Genomic DNA, 12,499 nt, shown 5'->3' on the forward strand with positions numbered 1-12,499 from the left:
TTTAGAACAAAAAAGTGTATTTCCTCAAACTGGTGAGGATAAATCCTGGAGGAAACGCTACAAACCTACGGAGTCACTAGTTCATACCGCCATCTTACCTCTTCCTACAGTTGTTTGAAAAAGTTTCAATAAATCTAGGTTGAAGATATTGATAGTTCGGAATAAAAATAAATGAAAAAATGAAATAAAAACAATTTTACATTCACCAGTGTTTTTCATGCAAGATTCAATTTTAAAACTTTTTTTTTTTCTTGCATTCTGTCCTAAAAAATAAAATAGATTACAAACGGCAGAAAATATTTTGAGTTGTACGATGGAAAAATAAGGGCCAGGCTCAAGAATCTGTTTAATTAAGACAATATGTTCATGTTTTTAGCAGAATAAAGACATAATTTTACCAGAACATCATAAAATTACAAGAAAGTCTTTTTATTTTAAAAAATCTTCTAGTTATCAATATCTGACATGATCAGCTCAGTCCATGTGATTCTTCCTTCCAAATAGACTCGGTTGTTTGTACAGATAAAAATGAATGATGCTGATGTTCATTTCCTTATTTATAATACAGACACCTAAGGATAATGTCATAAATTTTTTTGTTTCTTTTTGTGTTTGAATTCTCATAAAATTATGACTTCATTCTCCTAATATTATGACTATATTCTTGTAATACTATGACTTTATTCTTGTAATTTAAAAAAAGAATAAAAAATAAAATATAGCCTGGCCTAATACGCTGTCATAGAGTTTACCCGAGTCTAAATAAATAAATTGATTAGTTGATCAGTTCTACTTATCGCCCTACATATGGTCATTGGTTTTCTATATTTGTCATTTAAAATGATCAACACTGACTGTGGACTCATGTCTGACCATTTCTGTACACAGCGAGCCGTTGGTGTGGTGTGAGTGTTTGAAATCATGTCGTTACATCTGCAGTCAGGAACATTCATTATGTTTAAACAGAAAAATCAATACACAGTTTAAATCTGTTAAGGTGTTAAATAGTTCTTGGCAACCATCAGTTTTCGTTTTATAAGTGCTCTTTCTCTCCCTCTCCCCCAAGGGGCGGGTAAAGTTTATCCTTCCAGTCATCTGTGTTTAGTTTCTGCTTGTAGAAGGAGCTGCAGGTGAAAGTAAATGTCTTCTCCAAAGTGCATGCGGTGTCTGCGGCTGAATCATTATCCTTCGTTAACAAGCGTCAGGCGCTTGGATTGGATCACTACAGGGGAAATTTGAGCTAATAATCCACAAACGATGAGCATGGCTGCATTTAAAAGCAGTTTATTTAATGTAGAACAAATTCACAGTGATGTAAATTGTTGCTCATACTCGTATCGCAAAAGACTGTTTGGAGTTCAATAACTGCTGGCTAATATATTCAAAGTGAAAGAGTTAGCATTTTGTTCAACGTGCGTGAAGGTCCTGGAGTTATGGAAGCACAAATGAGAAACAAAGGACAAAAGAAAATAAAGAAATATTGAACCTGATGCCATAAATACATCAATATTTACAAATAATATACACCATTGGCAGATATTCTAATATCATGCACTCCTAATTTCACAAGACAAACTTAATACAGTTAAATCGTCCCATTAAGTCCCAAAGCATCCTTCCTGAATAATGTCTTTTCTCATACATTAAGCTCATGTGTGTGATGTTCTGTTTTCAGGCTGAGATGAAGGATGAGGCGGAAAAGCCCAGTGAGTCGGCAGAGAAAAGCGACAAGACGGAGAGCACAGAAAAGGTGAAGAAGGAGGGAGCAGAGGGATCAGAGCATGAACAGGAGAAGGAGGAAGAAGGAGAGACCAAAACAGCTTCAGCAGGTAAAACATGATACAGGTCATCACATCTCTTCAACGAACCACTACAACGTGTTTTAGTTTACTTGACTTTTTTGGAGACAAAGTAGAAATCTAAAGAAAACTCATCCGTCAACATCAGTTCTTAGTCCTTCAGAACATTTTCTTTTGCAGAAATGACATTGTTCTGTTGGAATGAAGTAGGAATGTATCTCTTAAACTGTTTCTTCCAGATAAAGATAAGGATGAAACTATGGACACCTCATCTTCAGATCAAGAGAAGGAGAAAGAGGACAAGACGGCTACTGAGGAGGGAGAGGAAAAGCAGAAGAAGTTGGAGCATGACATCGGAGAGGGAAACATCGCCACAGCGGCCGCTGCTGCTCTCGCTTCTGCAGCCACCAAAGCCAAGGTGAGGCCGGCCGCTCAACAGATCACATGTTTCCATTATGCTGGCCTGCAACAGATTTACGTTTTCTTGGATATTCATCATCGTACTTTATCCATCTTCTCAGCACTTGGCGGCGGTTGAAGAAAGGAAAATTAAGTCCCTGGTTGCGCTGCTGGTGGAAACCCAGATGAAGAAGTTGGAAATCAAGCTGAGGCACTTCGAAGAGCTGGAGACCATCATGGACCGCGAAAAGGAAGCTGTAAGTCAGAGTTTAAATGTTAGGAATTGGGAGAAAAATGTGTTAATTAATGCAAAGGCAAGGCTCCCTTTGATCCGCCCCAGTCTTTTATAAGTAAGCATAGTTCTTGTTACTACTATTGTGATAAACAGAGGTTTTAGAAAGTCTTTGGTCTCACCATTCCTATGGTTTAAAGCCCTTATAATGAGATCTCAAAGATGTTTGCAGCACAGCAAATTTATTAACATTAACTGTGTTTACATTCACGCCATTCGGATTATCAGTCGGCATAAATCACCCCTCTTATTCAGATTATAAATTCATTTTGATCAAGTTGCATCTGTAAAACATCCCGATTGGGGTGTTTACATGACACATTTTTTATGTCCAAAAAAGCTAAACTGTTCTGCAGAATCAACATGTTTAGTTGAAATCTAATACTATAATTAGTTATTGTGATAAACGGAGGTTTTAAAAAGGTCAGTTTATTACTAACTGTTTTTAAAAATACCTTAAGAGATTTCTTTTTGGTTCATTTTCTTACGTATTGGTTTTAATCTCTTTTATTCATGTATCTATTCATTTAATTATCTTTATCCATTACAACTTCTTGTTTTGTTCCTGTTTCCTGCTCTTTGATATCTAAGGCTATAAAGGGCATTATAAAAAATGATCTATTATTATTAAAATGAGAGGGTGTTTTAAAGTTCTGAAAGTATGAAAATAATAAATCTGGTATAAATGGCAGCACTCTAACCGTGATACAAAATGTGGTATGTTATTTTTATTGCAGTAATGATAACTGTTTTAAATAAAATTGACTAGATCATGGTGGATATTTTGCTTTTAAACACCATGTTGGTGTGAAACAGGAGTTTCTTTATTTTAGATGAAGGTTATTAGCGTCACTCACTGAATGAGAAAATGCTCTGAATTGGATTTATCGGGCCACGTTTTGCACCTTCACTTAACACACTGTCCCATTTTGAAATAAATACTTGTACAATGTCTGAGCTTGATGTTAAGAAAACACTACAAAGTGCTAGATTATCTGCTGTTCACACGATAAACCGATTTCTTAGCCTCCCAAAGACAAATCACTCTTGTCTGAAATCATAAAGCTGCTGGGTCATTTATTTTTTATGGTTCGTCCTCATTTTCTTCTGTTAATTTTTGAATTTTTTATTTTTTTTTTTTGTTACTCCAAATAAGGTGGCTATTACAAGAGAAACTGGGAACCCTTGTTTTTGTTGAGAGTACTTGTCTGTTTTGCATTTCCTGTACCATACAGCTCAGTTCTGTGGTTACTTTGATGATGTAGCCAAGAAACATATAGTCCATCAGCACGTTCTCACCGGGTGAGTTAAACCTGACTTAGTCTTGGGTCTTTCAAAGATACTGAAGCAGAAACAAAACTTAAAATGTTGGCAGCTTTAGAAATTGAGCTGCTAGGAGAAAGTTTTCAAGAGCAAAGCAGTTGTTTAGTGATGCAGTTTGAACCGACAGTGGTCTTCATGGGACACATGAGTGATTTAGCTTATGAGTTTCAAAGTGTGTGTCCTGGAGACACTGGTGGGAGTGGAAAACTGTGTTTTCATAGCGGTGGGATTCAAGCCCAGTTTCACAGATGCAAACACTTCATGAAAAGAACTGTTTAAAGAAGTTTTTGTGGAACTGGAGAGAACCCAAACCTGGGCTGCTGCTATAAAACATCGTAGTTGTAAAGATCTACACAGAACAGCAGAAACACAGCAAAGCGTGTTCCAGCTCTAATACATGGAAACAGTCTGGATAATGGAGAAAACGTTCAGTGAAAGCATGTAGATTCCTGCAGTCTCATGCCAAATATTATTTAACTAAGTTTGACAAGTGAGAATTTATATTTTTATGATTGTATATCAGTGAGCACCAAGGTAAATATAATGAAATTCATTGGTTTTAGTTAATAGATATGGAAAGGTGGTAAGACATGGCCAATAAGTGAATTAATCTGGAGCTTCTTAGCATTCATCAGCAGCTCATTGGTGGAGTGAGTCTGGCTGTAGCACAGTGCGCTAAAGAGTTAAACATTATTTGACGAAGCCTTGAGGCGGGTAACGTGGCTCAAGGACTTTTAAGAATCAGGTTCTTTGACTCCTCTGATGAATCGTTACAGATCTGCTATTTACCATTAGCTTTTTAATCGTAGTAGGTTGTAGCACCAGTCAACATACTTTTATTAACCTTTTGCTGGCAGAAAGCTCCTATAACTTCCTCAGTCTAATCGTCGTGATGCATCTGAGAATGGAGGGATTTTTCCACCTCTGATTGTTTGTGTTGGTGTTTCTTTGTGCAGCTGGAGCTTCAGCGGCAGCAGCTCCTCACTGAGCGCCAGGCGTTCCACATGGAGCAGCTGAAATACGCCGAGATGAAGGCCAGACAACAGATGGAGCAGCAAGCCGCTGCCGCCGCCGCCGCTGCTGCTGCTGCCGCTGCCCAGGCTCAAGGTCAGGGCTCTGGACCCGGACCCCACCCCGGACCCCCTCCACATGGTATGCATCACGGCGGACCCCCGCCCCACCACGGCGGCCCTCCTCCTGCTCACCATGGAGGACCACCGCCCCACCACGGCGGGCCTCCCCCCCACCATGGAGGACCGCCACCAGGTGCTGCAATGCATCCTGGGTTCCCTCCAATGGGCCACCATCCCATGGCCCCCCACCAGACAGGTCAGAGGTCACTTTAAGACTTTGTGTGTGTGTGCGTGTATGTGGAGAAGTCATAGTTTTATTTATTTAGGTTTTTTTTGTTGGACTAAATTTATAAAACATCTTTTAACTGCAGAAATATTTATTTTTTGTTTATCAAGTTTTTGTTTTTTCAACAGCAAGGAAAACATAAACACATCATTTAGTCAACAATTGCAAAAACCAGAACAACGATTGCATTTTGTAAAGTGCCTTCATTAAACTCATCATAACATTTAATAAAAGTGAATGCAAACCAATTTTATCCAGGTGGATAAAAAGCCTGTTTGAAAGGTTTATTNTCTTTAAGAGGCAACATAAAATACAATAACAATAAAAAGTATTATTTTATTTGCCTTCCTGCTGTGTGTGATCTGTAATTATTTTTTGTCAGAGTTGGTGTAATTCCATATCAGTAACGATTGCTGTTCAGCAGAAAAAATTAGAAAAAATATATTTATGTTCTGAATAATGTAGCACATTACCTTATCACTGAGATCCCCAATAACAAGATTTTATAATCCAGCACTTTCACAGGGAGGGAAAAGGATAAAACAGAACAACATTGCAGCATTTTGCTCAAAGTCCCTGTTAACTGCTGCAGGTTTTGCTCTCTCTCGCTCTTTTGCAGCCTGAATAAAGTGGAAAGATGTCTTGATGTCTTGTTGGTAATACAGCCTCCTTTTCAGTTGTTACTCACATCTCCATTCTCCTTCTGATTAATAGACATCATTAATAGGAAAAATATCTAACTTTGAGTCTTCTTCACACATTAAATGCATCCACACTGAGGAGTGGGGTCTATTGGGTGACCTGGCGGTACTTTGTGCTTTCACTGGTCACAAAATGTTCTACTTTCTGTCTGGTCATTGGTCAGGGCAGATCCAGCTGAAAATCTGCTGATTCCAGTCACCAGCTTATTTCCCAGATCATCTCTGATTTTCACTGGTGACTGCAGAAAAGTGCAATATGAGATATTCCTTTACATGAGCATAATTTGTATTTTAGAGCCTAGCGCTGCTACTTTCTGATGCATTTCTGTCTCCATTTTGTTTGTAAGCAGAGCTTTTGTTAAAAATATACATATATTTAGATACTTAATTTCTGATTTATTCGTTTGCTCTTTAAACTTAAAGAAAAAGCTGATGAATGTATGGACTGAGAGGCAGTAGTAAACACTGATTGAGTTCTTCCTTTGAATTTTACTATTAATTTTAGTGATGCTATCACCGCCTACTTTGACTGGAGGTCTTGGAGCATTTCTGTTTCATTAAACATGAGTTAAAAAATATGAGATAAGTTAACGTGTTTGTCTTTGTGTCCCCCCAGTATGTCCAGAATGACTCTCCATCCAGTAAGTCCCTGGCTGGCCTGGTGGTCCAGCTGCTTCAGTTTCAAGAGGATGCGTTTGGACGCAGGGTCAACAATCCTCCTCTTACCAAGCTACCTGTAAGCACACACTCATTACTCGTGACATTAACCACACACCCTAGGCACTAAAACACAGTTCTTGTTCCTTCTCCTCGTCTAGGCCAAATGTTTCCTTGATTTCAAGGCAGGAGGAACTCTCTGTCACATCTTGGGATCAGTATACAAGTATAAAAGTGAGCAGGGCTGGTAAGTTAACTGTTTCTTTTGAACCATAATAATTGAAATACTACCCAACATTTTGATGTGTAATGATGGCACTTGGCAAAATGTTTCAACTGTGTTTTCTATGACTTTGTGTTTTTATGATGTAAAGCACTTTGAACTGCCTTGTTGCTGAAATGTGATATTAAAATAAACTTGATTGATTTAATATGTATGTCCATGAGTACCAATTGAAGATATTTATCAGGGATTTTATTATATATTATCTGACACTCACTATCAGGAGGAGATTTGACCTGCAGAATCCGTCTCGGATGGACCGGAATGTGGAAATGTTCCTAAATGTTGAAAAACACCTGGTCCAGGTGAGAGCAAGAGTGTAGACAAAGGCTGCTGACTGTACATGTTCAGTTTGTGTTATTTAGACTAAATATGTCTTCATTTAGCTCTTTACCGGTTTCCTGAAAGTGTTTGTGTGCTTTTAGAATAACTGCCTGACACGGCCCCTCGTCTACCTGTCGCCAGAAATTGAGCAGAAGCAAGTCAGCAAGCTCAAAGACATCATCAAGAGGCACCAGGTGAACTTGGGTCAAACCGAGACAATCCTAATTATTTGGGAAGTAGATTTTATAATAGATGCTGATGTATTTGTTTTTTTTCTCATCTCCTCTCCAGGGTTCGGTCACTGAGGACAAGTCAAAGGCAACTCATCACATTCACCCATCTTTGACGCAGCAGGAAGACGGTTGGTTTCAAATCTTTTGAACCATAATAAATAAAACATTGACCGTCATATTTGATGTGTATGATTTTGGTGATGGCACTTATCAAAATGTAGTTTGTGCAGTTGTTGACTGTATGGTTTTTTCTTTATAGCTTTGTAATGTTGTGTTTTTATTATGTAAAGCATCTTGAACCACCTTGCTGCTGAAATATGCTATATAAATAAACTTGATTGAGATTTTTCTGACTCACAGATTCACTTGTTAATTATATAAAATGTTCAGGAGAAGATTTATTTTGTTCCCAGTATGATCCAACTGTTTTCAGATGCCATATAATGTGTCTTTAGTTGTATAAAAATGTAGCGAACAGTGGTTTAGATAGAGTTTTCCATTTTCACCAACATGGACAATTGTGCAATAAGTGGGTGGAAATGTAAATTGATTGTTTTTCTCCTGAACATTTAGAATTTAAACACTGATTTGTGTTTTTCAGAGGAGTGGCTGCGTCCGGTCATGAGGAAGGACAAGCAGGTCCTCGTTCACTGGGGCTTCTACCCAGACAGGTGAACAGAATCTGTTGCTGAAAAGCTCAGATTTTCTTTCTCAAATGGCTTTTTTCTCATATTTTCTGGATAACGTTTTGCATGTTTATTTTAAGTATTTTTTTAAGAAATTGATTCAGTTCCCCATGTCTTTACGCTGCATGACTGATCACTGATGGTTCATGTTTTGTCAGCTATGACACCTGGGTATCCGCCGGTGAGGTGGATGGTGATGTGGAAGATCCTCCCAGCTCTGAGAAACCCTGGAAGGTAAATATCACGGTCTATGAAGATGGGTTTTTTTGTGTAAAAAGAAAAATAAGCTCCTTATCTTATCTGTTTAAAATAATTGATACTTTTCAAAATTATTTGAGTTTTTAAGTTGGCTCCTGGAATAGATCAGTTTTGAATGCCTTGAAGTTTCAAAAAATGATGTTTCCTTACATCACTTTACAAGTTTTGTTATAACTAAAGCTGAAGAAAAAGACTAGAACTGGGCTTCTGGTAAAAATATACTTACAAAAACAAATCTACCAACGTCATAAAATGCAGTTTATTTGGAATAATTGCAGAATTATATTGATACTGCTAATTAAATCCAGTTGAATTAAAATAAAATCTAATAATTTCATTAATATATTAATGTTGAAGGGATTATTCGCTTTCACAATCACTGCTTATTAAAAATGCTCTTTTGATCATTTGTAAATATTACAGAGGTAAGACTTCTCTCTGCTTCCTTAGGTTCATGCCAAATGGGTTTTAGACACAGATGCCTTCAATGAGTGGATGAATGAGGAAGACTATGAGCTGGACGAGAACAAAAAGCCTGTCAGCTTCCGACAGAGAATCTTCCCCAAAGAGGAGGAGGTAGGTTTGTGTGTCTTGTGTTTGAAACATTCAGTTTGACGGCATGTGTGGATGTTTTGTATGAGAGTATTTTTTTGTTGCAAGTTAGCCTTTTTTTGCCTGTAGCTTTGCCCTGTTCTTCGTCGTCCTTTTCCACATCTGGCTTCTGTCTACTGCTCACCTTTTTCAAACCTTTTGTTGCACTTCGTCTACTTTCTGATTAAGTTCAGGGTTCCTGTCAGCGTTAATACGGAGGCAGTCAATGCTTTTACTTTCTTTAGGATTTGACCACTATAAGTTGGAAAATGACAACATTTGTAGAGCAAACATGGAACTTTATTAACCAGATGTGACTATTTTTGACTGGACGGTGTACAGGAACCCGGTTTGTCTCCTCCACCACCCACCAAAGCATCCTCCCCAACCCTGTTGTTGTTCTCCCTTCTTCCCCTCCTTGTGTGTGCAACCGTTCCATTCTTCTCATTCTGCCGCTCTTTCTCTCATCCTCCATCCCTCGCTCCCTGCGCTGCACGGGGTTTGTCTGATCAGTCTTCCCGTACACCCGATCGCAAGGAGCGCAAGGCAAACTCTGCGAGCAAGAAGAGGAGGCGCTCGCCCTCGCCGCCCAGCACTCCAGCCGAGTCCCGAAAAAAAGGAGGAAAGAAGGGGTAAGAAAGACAATTTAGTTTAGATGAACAACACAGAAAAAGTAGTCGGTGCTGAAAAGCTTCCAATTTGCCCTTTCGCAGGAACCCAGGGCCTCACTGGAAGCGACGGGGACACAGAGGAGAGGAAGAGGACACTGAGGAGGACATGACGAAGGACATGGATGACTCCTCTGCTGGCGCCAGCATGGAGGATGGTGTGTCCAAGAATGGTATGTGGGCTGTTTAAGCAAAGGACAAAGCTCACAGCAAATTAGATTTTTTTAATGTTTTTCAGGGACAAAGCTTCAGAAAGCTGCACAAGCAGCTATTTCTGCATTTCGGAGTATTGATTACTGTTAACCTTTGTTTTTCTGACCTTTTTTTTCTTTCATCACATTGCTCTCACTACTTCTAGCCCTGAGCATCTTGACAGTTTGATTAATTTAAGTCACCTTGACAATTTTTTAAAATCCTGTTAAATGAAACAACTAAAATACATTATTTAAGTTGGGCAAGTGTAGCTGAAGGAACTAATAAAAGTTATCTGTACTAGTCAAAAGTGAGTAAAATCGCACTTATCATTGAATATCAATTTGGAAATGTTTAGACTTCTCTTTAAGACCAATTTTTATTCACCTTCATTGAGATTAAAATTCTAGTTCTACTAGAATTCTAGTAGAATTCATATTTACTCAGTTTAAAAAGATGTATTTGGAAGTTCATTTCCAGAAGGAAAACACTGTAAAATAAAATTATGTCCTGACCTTAAAATCAGCAATTTTCAGGATAATACTGTCTGTAATCATATAATATAACATTGTTAAAAGTATCACATGGCTAAAAAATGATGAAACAATAAGCAAGAGAGAACAGACACCTTCTGTTATGATTCAAGTAAAGACAGCATGGTGTGTTCTCCATCCTACAGCATTCCGCTCTGGGAAGCACTGGCAGAACTTATTATCTGGGTGTAAAATAACAAAAAAATAACCAGTTAATTGACACTGGATACTCTTCCCTTTTATGTTTCAAAATGTTAGAGAATGTCCAAAACTTTAGATTAATTAAAGGTATCCTGCACAAGACGTCTTTGTTTGAGTAATTCTTAGCACAGAAGCATTGTGCTTGTTTCAACATCCTGCATGTCATGTTGATGCCTCTGGGATTGAGCTCCTCTGTCCTCACCTGCTTTGCATGTCAGTGAAATGAACTCAACAGAGTGGAAATGCAGCAGCAGCATATACACTTACAACAAGGCCAGGTTCTTTCTCTAGGCTTCCAGTCCTACTTATCAGTAGTTTTGTTTTTAACTCTTTGTCCTTCACTTTGTACTCGTATCTTGTAACAAAATGCCGTTCTCCAACTTTTAAGACTTGGTCTTAAAACTCAAATTATTTTCTTTTAGGATATACTTTAATGCCAATCACATAAAACTGAGAACGCTTTCTTTTTTTATTTTATTTTTTTTACCTAGTCCCATTAATGTCCCACTTTTTGTCCCCCCAAAGAAATCATCTTCTCTCAAAGCACCCAAAGTAATTCAGTCTATTTTAGGGTCCTCTCATGTTTTCCCCCCAGTTTTGCTTCATGTTGGTTATTACCTCCATGCCCCTGAATTGTGCTGTCTTGAAGGTTTTTTATTTTAATCTTTTATCTCCCCTCCAGTGTTTCACTTGGTTCATTTTTCTCACTTCTGTTCCATGCACAGCTAATTCAAAAAAAGACAGTGAAAATACTCCAGTCAAGGGAGGGAATATGGCAGATTTGGGTTTGTATCCTAACTGGATTTGCATGCTTGGTTGTGTGTTTGGTAACATAATTGTGTTTAATCATCTTAAAACCCTTGAACTTTAGCGCTGCTATGTGTCTAACAAAGTTTATTTGCATTTTTCCCAGATGACATGGAGGATGATTCGGTGCTGTCCGGTGGCAAGGTCCGAAAAAACTTCTTTTTTATTTTTATCATAGTGTACTGAAATGTATTGGTAAACTGATGAATCAAGAATTTTCAAATATAGAAATTTTTAAATTATAGAGAATTATTTTCCAATAAACAAACAAAAAACATTAAAAAGCTGCAAGCGCCGTAAAAAGGCCTTCAGTGATTGGAGCAGTGACGCTATAATGAGCTATTTCACTTGTACATCACATAGACTTTGGTATTTCCATGAGGAATGCAAAGTATTTTAAAAATTTAAAAATTAGTTTTCAGTTACTGTAGATGAACTTCAAACTCCATTGAAATCCATATTTTTAATCTGTGCCAGAAAGTTTGTATTCTATTGGTTCTGTGCAGAATTATGTCAGTTTGTCAGATTAATTCTCATTGGGTAAAAATATTGCCATCCCATTTGTCTGTTGAAAACGTATTTTAAGATGCGTAAAATAAGTGAAATTTAACTGTACTAAACCACAAAACATGCTACTCTCTCTCTCTCTCAAAATTGGGAAGATATTTTGTCCCAACTAGTCTCCTCCGATGCTCTACTCCACCACAGAGTGAAACTGGGTCAGAAAGCAACACATCACTAAAAATGTGATCTATTTAAGCTGACATACCTACAATTTTCACACCCTGCTATGTTTTTATCAGACTGCTGGAAGCATATTTAAATGTGGTTCCAGTAGTTTAGCATGGAGTGTTCTCAGCTACATTTGTAGAGGTAATTTTTTCAGTGGTCCATTTTGTGGCTGAGGCTGTTTTGAATTTTGTCTTTAAAAGGAATATATTTGGTCAGGATAGTTTTGTTTTTGTGGATTAGATGGCACATTAAATGTATACTAAGAAACAAAGGTTTGACAGTTTTGAAAAATTCAAAACATTATTTTTAGTGTCATTATTTAGAGAACTGTCTGTATCTGCAGGATGATGATGAACAGGGCAAAGGAGAAGTCAATCGGATGGATGCTGGAGAGGACAATGTAACTGAGCAGACGCATCACATCATCATTCCCAGTTATGCTGCCTGGTTCGACTACAACA

General features: G+C 37.9%; 1 protein-coding gene across 3 annotated transcripts in view; it reads left to right on the plus strand.

Moving 5' to 3' along the window:
• Positions 1–12,499, plus strand: part of smarcc1a (SWI/SNF related BAF chromatin remodeling complex subunit C1a) — a 40,411-nt gene that overhangs the window by 13,549 nt on the left and 14,363 nt on the right. For all 3 annotated transcript variants that reach the window (XM_016680633.1, XM_016680634.1, XM_016680635.1), the window contains 4 exons: positions 1,676–1,829; positions 2,039–2,217; positions 2,321–2,455; positions 4,770–5,147. In XM_016680633.1, coding sequence (XP_016536119.1) covers positions 1,676–1,829; positions 2,039–2,217; positions 2,321–2,455; positions 4,770–5,147 — 846 coding nt within the window. The remainder of the gene's footprint in view (positions 1–1,675; positions 1,830–2,038; positions 2,218–2,320; positions 2,456–4,769; positions 5,148–12,499) is intronic.

Source organism: Poecilia formosa, unplaced genomic scaffold (assembly GCF_000485575.1).
Source record: "Poecilia formosa unplaced genomic scaffold, Poecilia_formosa-5.1.2 Scaffold250, whole genome shotgun sequence".
Classification (NCBI taxonomy): domain Eukaryota; kingdom Metazoa; phylum Chordata; class Actinopteri; order Cyprinodontiformes; family Poeciliidae; genus Poecilia; species Poecilia formosa.